This window comes from Colobus angolensis, unplaced genomic scaffold, assembly GCF_000951035.1.
Source record: "Colobus angolensis palliatus isolate OR3802 unplaced genomic scaffold, Cang.pa_1.0 Scaffold48, whole genome shotgun sequence".
In the NCBI taxonomy this organism is placed as follows: Eukaryota; Metazoa; Chordata; class Mammalia; order Primates; family Cercopithecidae; genus Colobus; species Colobus angolensis.
Window position 1 is genome coordinate 4,030,915 of NW_012118265.1, and position 11,416 is coordinate 4,042,330.

At 37.9% G+C, this 11,416-nt stretch overlaps 2 protein-coding genes across 3 annotated transcripts in view; one reads left to right on the forward strand and one right to left on the reverse strand.

Moving 5' to 3' along the window:
* EIF2A (eukaryotic translation initiation factor 2A, 65kDa) overlaps positions 1–10,022 on the forward strand; it is a 34,531-nt gene extending 24,509 nt beyond the window's left edge. The window contains exons 11-14 of the mRNA XM_011958951.1: positions 2,945–2,975; positions 7,465–7,593; positions 8,987–9,052; positions 9,632–10,022. Of these exons, the coding sequence (XP_011814341.1) occupies positions 2,945–2,975; positions 7,465–7,593; positions 8,987–9,052; positions 9,632–9,697 (292 nt within the window). The 3' untranslated portion in view covers positions 9,698–10,022. The remainder of the gene's footprint in view (positions 1–2,944; positions 2,976–7,464; positions 7,594–8,986; positions 9,053–9,631) is intronic.
* The window catches only part of SERP1 (stress-associated endoplasmic reticulum protein 1), a 59,168-nt gene that overhangs the window by 29,200 nt on the left and 18,552 nt on the right, over positions 1–11,416 (reverse strand). The window lies entirely within an intron of this gene.

Below are 11,416 nucleotides of genomic sequence, written 5' to 3' on the forward strand. Positions count from 1 at the left end.
CGTAAACCCGGGAGGCGGAGCTTGCAGTGAGCTGAGATCCGGCCACTGCACTCCAGCCCTGGCGACAGAGCGAGACTCCGTCTCAAAAAAAAAAAGAAAATGAAAAAGAAAATGGTGATGAAATTAGGTAAGAACTTAAAATCAGGATTTTTGTTTGTTTTGTTTTTGAGACAGAGTCTCACTCTGTCACCTAGGCTGGAGTGCGGTGGCACTATCTGCTCACTGCAACCTCTGCCTCCTGGGTTCAAGCAATTCCCCTGCCTCAGCCTTTTGAGTAGCTGGGATTACAGGTGCTTGCCACCACGTCCAGCTAATTTTATTTTTAGTAGAGACGGGGTTTTGCCCTGTTGGCCAGGCTGGTCTGGAACTCCCAACCTTAGGTGATCCACCCACATTGGCCTCCCCAAGTGCTGGAATTACAGGCATGAGCCACTGTACCCAGCCGGGATTTTTTTTTTTTTAACATTCAGGATTTCTATTAAATTGTTGCTTTTTTGGAGGCCGAGCGCGGTGGCTCAAGCCTGTAATCCCAGCACTGTGGGAGGCTGAGACGGGCGGATCACGAGGTCAGGAGATCAAGACCATCCTGGCTAACCCGGTGAAACCCCGTCTCTACTGAAAAAAAAAATACAAAAAAATTAGCCGGGCGAGGTGGCGGCGCCTGTAGTCCCAGCTGCTCGGGAGGCTGAGGCAGGAGAATGGCGTAAACCCGGGAGGCGGAGCTTGCAGTGAGCTGAGATCCGGCCACTGCACTCCATCCAGCCTGGGCAACAGAGCGAGAGTCCGTCTCAAAAAAAAAAAAAAATTGTTGCTTTTTTATGTGGCATGATGATTGTGTGGTCCTGTCAAATCATTTTAGTTGAAGTAGCTATATGCCTAGTAATTAGAAATTTTTACATGTATCTAATTCCAGAAATGAGCTAAATTACAAAGAAAATACTGTCAAGCAATTACTAGAAACAAAGACAGCGTGGTAGATAACTTTACAAAGGAGGAGGGTTACACAGCAGTAGGGGAAAAAAGGTGTTGGGTTATTCCCCCATAGAAAAAAAAAATTTATAAGTACAAATTTATATATAAATTATACTTAAAGAATATTTATTAGCTTTCCAAAAAACCTTCACCTTTTAAAGTGTGTTCGTTGGTCTGGCGCAGGGCTTTCCATCTGTAATCTCAGCACTTTGGGAGACCGAGGCGGATGGATCATAGGAGTTTGAGACCAGCCAGGGCAACATGGCAAGGCCCCGTCACTACTAAAAATTTTAAAAAAATAGTTGGGCATGGTGGTGTCTGCCTGTGGTCCCAGCAACTCGGGGGGGTTGATGTGGGAAAATCACTTGAGCTCTGGAGGAGGAGGTTGCATTGAGCTGAGAAATTAAAATGTGTTCATCAAAAACAGTCCCATAATAACTGATATAACTGAATAAACAAAGTTTATTAATAAGAACAAAATTATGCATAATGAGCACATAGTACCAAAACCAGAAAAAACTCATGATTTATAGTAGTTGTGTGGATTTTTTCGTCTCAAGTGAAAGGCTCTCGGTGGCTTACATGATGCTCATAAGTGTGGAAGAGACTTGTAACTTACCTTTTCTTCTTACATCATTTTTAATCAAAGTTCTCCTGAGCAGAAACTTTTTGTCCAAAGCCAACTACTACAGAAGAGCCCGCTATTGAAAGGATTTTCATATTATGTATAAAACAAATGTTCAGCAAATATTGTATAACTTATGTAGCATTTTATGCAACATGGGTAAACATGAAATGAAAAAGCCTTGCACTCTAAATGTGTCTGCTGTTCTACAAATGTGGGTTCTCATAATATTCAGTTTGTTTCAAGTAGAATATGAACATGCCCAGAACTTTGATAACCTGAAATAGTTGATGCATTTGCTAAGATAAAGTCACTCTATGGTTTCTTATTTATTATTCTGCATCTTAAGTGTTTGAGCTCTGCTCATTTCCACATAGGACTTATAAGTAAAATGCAGATCTGAGACCTACTACTCATGAAACTTCATGGAGAGCTGATACTTTTGATGTGCTGAGTTATGATAGAGTCTAAGAGTTAACATTAAAATAATAGCAATACAGATAGAAATCAGTAAGTACATGAATCTGATAGGGAGTTGTAGTGCCATCACTTGTACTGTATGTTGTCTAAAACTATTCTGGAGATACATTGAACCTATAATTCACTATATTTTCTATTGTGGAATATAGTTGTTACATGGTTACATAAATATCTGATGTTGGAAATTATTATCTTCATTGTGTAATCTGACAAACCATGTACTTTTTTTTTTTGGCCTCTTCATTATGTCAGTCCCAGATTTATAATTATCTAATTAATTATTCCTTTCTGTTTCACTTATTTTCTTATAATCTATTCTTGGTTTTTCATTTGCTTTTATTTTTAATCTTCTAATCTCTGATTTTACAAGTGAAGATCTAGCAAGTAATTCTTTGTGTGAAGAAAATAAGCGAGGCAACTGGATTTCTGTTGACAGTAGTTAGAACCAAAAAGGCCTCAGAAGAAGCTGTTGTTGGTATCTAGTTTTCATAAGACTCATGTGTCTGTAGTAGTGCTAAGAAAAATTCTGTTGTTTGAACAAAACTAAAGTGAATTTTGCAAGCTCTGATATGATTGAAAGATATAGCAACTAATAGGAAGATCCTGATTAAATCCATCTTGACAGTTGGAGTGTGCCACTACCAATGCGTTTTGAAATAATCTTTGCTAATGATCTTAAATTTGATAAAATAAGTTTATCCTATATTAGCAGAAGTGTATAATTTGTTGTTGTAGGTGTTTACAACATGGACTCCATTTCAAAATTATTTTACATTTTCCATAGCATGAAGAGGAACCACCTCAGAATATGAAATCACAATCAGGAAATGATAAGCCATTATCAAAAACAGCTCTTAAAAATCAAAGGAAGCATGAAGCTAAGAAAGCCGCAAAGCAGGTATTTGGGGCACTAATTTCCTCATAACAAAACAAACAAAATAGTTATGGCCTGGCGCAATCGCTCACACCTGTAATCCCAGCACTTTGGGAGGCTGAGGCGGGTGGATCATTTGAGGTTAGGAGTTCGAGACCAGACTGGCCAACATGGTGAAACCCTGTCTCTACTAAAAATTCAAGAATTAGTTGGGCATGGCTTATAATCTCAGCTACTCAGGAGGCTGAGGCAGGAGAATTGCTTGAACCTGGGAGGTGGAGGTTGCAGTGACCAGTGATCACATCACTGTACTCTAGCCTTCTAGCCTTCCAGCCTGGGCGACAGAGCAAGACTCCATCTCCAAAAAAAAAAAAGGCAGTTAAGTTAGTGCTAAGCCTTAAAATTTAAAGAATTGTGGTCCTAAATACTTGACTGTGGCCAAGTGTGGTGGCTCATGCCTGTAACCCAGCATTTTGGGAGCCCAACGTGGGAGAATTGCTTGAGCCCAGGAGTTCAAGACCAGCCTGGGCAACATAGTGAGACCCCTGTCTCTACAAAAAACTTTTTGCTGGGCATGATGGCATGTACCCCATAGTCCCAGCTACTTGGGAAGCTGAGATGGTAGGATCACTTGAGCTTGGGAGGTTGAGGCTGCGGTGAGCTGTGATTGTACCACTCCAGCTTGAATGACAGAGCAAGACCATGACTCGAAAAAAGAAAACACAAAAAACCTTGGCTCTTACGTTATAAAATGTAGTTGTAGTTAGACTTAAATAGGCAGAATATCTTTCGTTTGTGTTTGCCTATGAATTTCTAAGTAATCCTGTCTATATTATGGGTGACAAAAGAAACGGAACCTGACATCATAACCTGGGACACTAATAGTATTATGTAGCATGTTACTTGCTGTAGACCCTTTTGGTGCACTTGTGTAAAGTGGTGTAGTTTGCTTTCCTTGAAGCATATATTTACTAAGAGAAGCTGGAAATTACATGGCTAGAAAGCCTTTTGGGCACTCAGTATTATAGTACTATATGAAATTATTTAACTGGGAATCAAAATACCAGAAGTACCCAAATAATGGGATATTTCCAGAATATTTTTTATTTAATGTAGTTGAAAAGCCACACCAGTATAAATAATTGCAAATTGTGATATTGTATAGCTCATGGTGACAGTGTGATCAGCTGGGCTGGGGATGTCTGGTTAGTGAAGTTATGGTGATCACATTTTTGCAATTCAGGCAGAGTACATATCTCAATCCATTCAGGCTGCTACCTTAGACTGGGTAATTTATAAGCAAATTCATTGCTCACAGTTCAAAGCTGGGGTGCTGGCAGATTTGGTATCTGGTGAGAACCCGTTCCTCATAGATGGCACCTTCTTTCTGTGTGTCCTCCCATGGTGGAAGGGGCAGTGGAGCCCTTGCTGGTCTCTTTTATAAAGCTACTCCTCATGACTTAATCCTCATGACTTAATCATTTTCCAAATGCCCCACCTTTTAATACTATCACATTGGATATTAGGTCCCAAACTATGAATTTTGGGGAACACCAATATGTCAGACTGTAGCAGTGGGGTAGGGTTTTCGGTTTTTTGTTTTTGTTTTCTTTTTGAGACACTCTCTGTCTCACTCTGTTATGCAGAGGCATGATCACGGCTCACTGCAACCCCAAACCCTTAGCTCAAGTAATCCTGCCTCAGCTTCCCAAGTAACTAGGACTATATATGTACACCACCATTCCCAACTAATTTTTTCATTTCTGTAAAGACAGGTTTTCGCTACGTTTTTCAGGCTGGAAATGGGGGTAGGTTTTTTTGGTTTTGTTTTGTTTTGGGGTTTTTTTTTGAGACTGAGTTTTGCCATGTTGCTGTAGTCTCAAATTCCTGAGCTCAAGCGGTCCATCCACCTTGGCCTCCCAAAGTGCTTGGATTACAGGCGTGAGCCACTGTGGCTGTCCTAGAAAGAGCAGATTTTTAACAGCCGATTGCTATATCACCAGTACAGTCTTGCTGATAATTCTTGAATTTTGACAGGTCTAGGCTGGTTATGTGTTTTGGGAGGCAGTTACTATTTTAAGGTGTAGAATTGTCTTCTGCAACCATATTCTGCCAAAATCTGGACTTTTAGAAAAACCATTCTGCTCATTTGTAGTTAATATATTTCATCCCCAGAAGTATCTTAATTGGTCAGCTTTAGGTTATTCCAAGTAAAAATGATCTGTTTCATGCATTTGATATTAGATTTGTATAAAAGCAAGTCTTGTCCCTTCATCAGTACAAGTAGGGACCTCTACTGGCCCTGGATATTACAACACGTTAGTAGTATCCTTACAACTTAATAACGAAGATGCCCTTTGAGTTTTAGGGCCTCTCTGAAACCCACTCAACTTAGAATTCTATTTTTATAAGCAAAGTTTCTTCCACTTTATCAAAAGATATTTTTAATATGACCACTGGTGATACTGAACAAAGATTCCTTTATAATTATTATATAAATAATTACTTATAATTACATGATTATAATTATTAATAATTATAACAACCATTAATATACTAAATTATATTAATTATATAAATAATATACAAATTATATTTGTTTTATAAATTATTTAATATTTCACATTAATATAATGAAATTATGATTATTATAAATAATGGTTATAACTCTCAGTTATAAATGTATAACTCTTTATAGCTCATGGTAATAGTGTGATCACCGTCGGGCATGGTGGCTCACGCCTGTAATCCCAGCACTTTGGGAGGCCGAGGCGGGTGGATCACCTTAGGTCAGAAGTTCAAGACCAGCCTGATCAACATAGTGAAACCCCGTCTCTACTAAATATACAAAAATTAGCTGGGTGTGGTGACGGACGCCTATAATCCCAGCTACTCAGGAAGCTGAGGCAGGAGAATCGCTTGAACCCGGGAGGCAGAGGTTGCAGTGAGCCGAGATCGTGCCACTGCACTCCAGCCTGGCAACAAGAGCGAAACTTCGTTCCAAAAAAAAAATTAGTATGATCACCTGGGCTGATCAGTTATAAATTTATAACTCTCAGTTACAAGTTTATACAAACTGTCAGTTTTTTTTTAAAAGAGCCAATATAGTCATCAAGCACCTACACATGTTTTTTTACTAAAGATAATACCAAAGGTGATACCAGTAATCCCTCATTGCGGAGTTGCTTTTTGAGTTGCTTTTCCAGTAATAGCAAAGGTTTTCAACTTGCAAGATAAACTATTCAGTATGTATTTTGGGGACGACTGGCTGAAGTTAGTAAAAGTTATGGCTGTGTGATGGAACAAAGCTAAATGGCCCTTGACAGAATCTCACCTTATCCAGGCTTTCTTAGTCCTGACTCTGAAGTAAGTAGCCAAAGATAGAGAAAGAGAAGATAGAGAAAGAGAAGATAGAGAAGATAGAGAGTTCAAGGTGCAACTGCAAAACTAGCACTAATTTCTTTTTTCTTCTTCCCAAGTTCATGGATAGGTTTATTCTTACTGTAAATCTTAGCAAATCAGCATACAATATTTTTTATTCCTTATTAAGAACTTTCACCTTTTCACTTAAAGGAGCACTTTACAGCTTCTCTTTGGCGTATCCGAATTGCCGGCATCACTACCCTACACTTTGGGACCATTATTAAGTAAAGTAAGGGTTACTTAAACACAAGTACTGTTGATACTGTGACAGTCGATCTGATAACAAAGACAGCTACTAGTGAAAAATAGGTGGGGAGTGAATACACTGTGGATACACTGGATAAAAGAATGATTCTTGTCCTAGGCTAGGTGCTAAAAGATTTCATCACACAGCTTAAAACTGATGAATTGTTTATTCCTTGCATTTTCCATGTAATATTTTTGGGCTGCAATTGACCCCTGGTTACTGAAACCATGGTTAAGGGAGACGTACATAAAGGCCAGGGGCAAGAGTATACAGCATCTTAGCAGAAATAAAAGTGATTCAGAATCAGTAAGGAGGGACAAGAAAAGTTATCAGAGGTTTGATCATATTGGAAGCAATATAGCATCCCTTTAAGGGGAAAAAAGTTTTGTGGTACTTTGTTGCAGATCTGAATTGATCTGATTATGAATTAATATCTGTAGGATTCTTATTCTTGTAGCATAATCCATTACATATACTTGATCATACATATTCTTTATAGTTTTGGAGAGAGCCTTGTAAGAGTGAAACTTGAAACACGTTAAATAGAAAAGCCTCTCATATGTTCAAACTGTCTATCTACTGGCACATCTCAGAATATCCAAAAGTTTGGAATGCTTATTTGCTGGTACAGAAACCTCCTAGTTTACTCTGATAAGGTCATTTTATTTGTAATATGGGAGTATGTAGCATACTTCATGAGACCTTTAATTTAGATTTTTTATATAAAATGTGGATAAAATCACATATTTAGTTTCTGTATTTCATATACCAAAGCTATGTTGATTTAAATACTGTAATGTTTTTGGTTTGCTTAAATTGAATTTTAAAAAATATTTCCTGCAGGAAGCAAGAAGTGACAGGAGTCCAGATTTGGCACCTACTCCTGCGCCACAGAGCACACCACGAAACACTATCTCTCAGTCAATTTCTGGGGACCCTGAGATAGACAAAAAAATCAAGAACCTAAAGAAGGTGAGAGACTTAAATGAAAAATAGATGTGTATATTGAAAGGTATACATGAAAATTATATAAATAAGGTAGTACTTAGATGTCTAAAGACAGGTATCTAAGAAGTTGGTATCAGCAGTTCTTGTTTTCTCACTAGAAGCACTGTCACTTAGAAATGGTATTGATTTTAGTTCTATTCACAAATGTCTGAAGACTCTTAGTACTTTGATATTTGGAGTAATAAAATTCAGTGTGCATTAGCATAGAAATATACTGAACACTTTTTTTTTGTTTGAAACGGAGTCTCGCCCTGTCACCCAGGCTGGAGTGCAGTGGCACAACCTTGGCTCACTGCAAGCTCCGCCTCCCAGATTCAAGTGATTCTCCTGCCTCAGTCTTCCGAGTAGCTGGGACTACAGGTGTGCGCCACCACACCCAGCTAATTTTTGTATTTTTAATAGAGACAGGGTTTCACCATGTTGGCCAAGCTGGCCTCAAACTCCTGACCTTATGTAATCCACCTGCCTTGGCCTCCCAAAGTGCTGGGATTACAGGCGTGAGCCTCCATGCCTGGCCACTGAACACTTTTATACTCAGTGTTTCATTAGAAACCTTGTGATAAGTAGGGGCAGATATTCTAGTTTTGAAGATCAAGAGACAGAGAGGAAAAAGAAGTGTATTGACTTGTGATATTTTAGCCAGTGTGCTGGGGTGGTCCTGGGGATAAAACAAGCTGCCTCACAGCTGCATTATGAGGTTTCTCTTTCATTCTTTTTAATTGGGCAGGATTTTGGACCAACAGTCTTTCAGAATGCTCTCAGTGAGATTTCTCTCAAAGCCAGAAACATCACCCAGGTCCAATGGTGCATTGAAATGTGCCATTACTGATACATTTACATATACACATACCTACATGATAACATTAATTAAAAGCCTGAGAAAAATATTTTGTCAAATCTCATGTTTTTAACATTTACAATTTTGTATTTAACTTATCATTATTATTGTTATTATTATTATTATTTGAGACGGAATCTTGCTCTGTCGCCCAGGTTGGAGTGCAGTGGCGTGATCTCGGCTCACTGCAAGCTCTGCCTCCCGGGTTCATGCCATTCTCGTGCCTCAGCCTCCCGAGTAGTTGGGACTACAGGCGCCCGCCACCGTGCCTGGCTAATTTTTTGTATTTTTAGTAGAGATGGGGTTTCCCCATGGTCTCGATCTCCTGACCTCGTGATCTGCCCGCCTTGGCCTCCCAAAGCATTTAACTTTAAAAATAGTGTATCCTAGCATTTTAACAGACCATTCTTGATACAAATGTAAGATTATTAATCTCCTTATTTGAGTTTCACATTCTTAATAAGGAAATTTGCATTTGAAGTGACTTCCTTCCACTTGACTCATATTTGATGTTTGCAGAAACTAAAAGCAATTGAACAACTGAAAGAACAAGCAGCAACTGGAAAACAGCTAGAAAAAAATCAGGTACTTTCTGCATTTTCATTTAGGCTTGTGGTGACCACCAGCCTTCCCCTTTTATTATAAACAAGTATTTAGTCAGGTAAAAGAGCACATAGATTTTAAAAACTTATTTTGAAAACCATATGCCATATTCTTTTTAATGTTTTTACTTTTAAATAGCTTTACTTTTAAATAGAGGAGATATGGTTCATGTGAATGAAAAAGTCAATATTCCTAAGAGGCATACTATGCTATTACTATTGAAAATAATAGCAATTTGTTGTATTAGACAAATATAAGATTATTATCTCAAGTTGTACTGCCCTGTTTGCCTTTTCCCTCCTCCTTTCAACAATTTTAATCCCAAATATAGAATTGAAAATTTTGGGGGCCCAAAGGGATACAATAAAACAGTGTCTGTTCTTTTCACTCTTGATTCATACCAGATAACAAATTAGAATTTGTTTCTAACCTGTGTTTTAACATCTGTGTTTACTAGTGAACATAATAAATTGTCAGAAATATCATGTTTTTTTCTGTATTATTTTGGTTACATATCCACTAACTATTTTGTAATAACGTCATTGTTTTAAACTTTTCTAGTTGGAGAAAATTCAGAAAGAAACAGCCCTTCTCCAGGAGCTGGAAGATTTGGAATTGGGTATTTAAAGATTCACAGAAAGCAAGTTGATGACCAGAAATCAGTGCAAACACATCTTCTGTTAAACCCATTGGTATACACAGAATATTCCTGTTCCCACACTTAATGTCAATCTATAATTTTAACCATTTATCCAAGATTCTACATAAGTAAAATTATTTAATAATGTCTATTGAATTAATATTTATATCTTACATCATGTCAATATGTGATATAGAAAAGAGATACATGAATTTTTTAGCTAAGCTTGACAGATTGAAAGACAAGTGTCATTTTTTTTTTTGTGGAGAGTGATATATACCATATAAATGAATAAAGACATTTTAAATTTAATCACTTTGCTTTTATTGTAAGTTCCTTAGTTCAGATATCCTTTATTAATTTATAGGACATGTAAAACTACTTAATTCTCACAAGACTCTATGAAGTAATTATTATAATCTCTATTTTATAAATGAAAAAACTAAGGCCATAAAATTAAGAAATTTGCCAGTGTCTCAAAGCTAGGAAATGGCCATCTAATCCCAGAGCCTATGCTTTAGGTTACTATGATATACTACTCCTATATCCTCAGGTAATGTATCATTTAGTAACACTAAGCACCCTGCTTAGTTTTCATGGATGCTGCCAAATTGCCCTATCTCAAGCTTTGTACTTGCGCCATTTAAAGTTTTCCACACTGTTGTCAATATCAGAAGTGATAAGGCTTTCAAATGTTTGCTACATTGATAAAGGAGAAATGATAGTTCGTTACTGTTATATACATTTATTTTTGTTAGAGATGGGTTATGTACTTTTCCATGTTTGATAGTTGGTTGTATTTCTTTAGTGAATTTATTTTTCTTTTCCTTTGCCCATTTCTCTGTTTGGATGTTTGACTTTCTTCTTAATTTGTAAGAGTATCCTATGTAGTAACATAAAATCCTGTTTTTCTTTTCTTTTTTTGAGATGGAGTCTCACTTTGTTACCCAGGCTAGAGTGCAGTGGCATGATCTTGGCTCACCACAACCTCCGCCTGCTGGGATCAAGTGATTCTCCTGCCTCAGCCTCCCCAGTAGCTGGGACTACAGGCGTGTGCCACCATGCCCAGCTAATTTTTTGTATTTTTAGTAGAGATGGGGTTTCACCATGTTGGCCAGGCTGATCTTGAACTCCTGATCTCATGATGCACCTACCTCAGCCTCACAAAGTGCTGGGATTACAGGCATGAGCCACCGTGCCTGGCCCATAAAATCCTTTATTTAAAAAAAATTTTTTTTTAAGTATACACACGGGATTTTTTTTTTTTTTTTTTTGGATTCAAACAATACAAAGTCATGCAATGAAAATTAAGTCTGTTCCACTACCACATTTTCCAGTTTTTTGTGTATCTTTCTAATGATAGATACCATATGGGTATTCAAGTATACATATACGTACACTTTAAAAAAAAAAAATGATGGCATATACTCACTGTTCTGTTTGGGGTTTTTTGGTGGTGGTGTTTGTTTTTAGAGACAGGGTCTCACTCTGTCTCCCAGGCTGTAGTGCATCTTGAACTCCTGGACTCAAGTGATCCTTCACCTCAGCCTCCCAATTATCTGACACTACAGGCTTGCATCATCATGCCTAGCTTATACTCAACATAGTAGTTCTGTACTCCCTTAAAATATTTTGGAGGCCAGGTGTGGCGGTTCACACCTGTAATCCCAGCACTTTGGGAGGCCAAGGTGGGTGGATCACCTGAG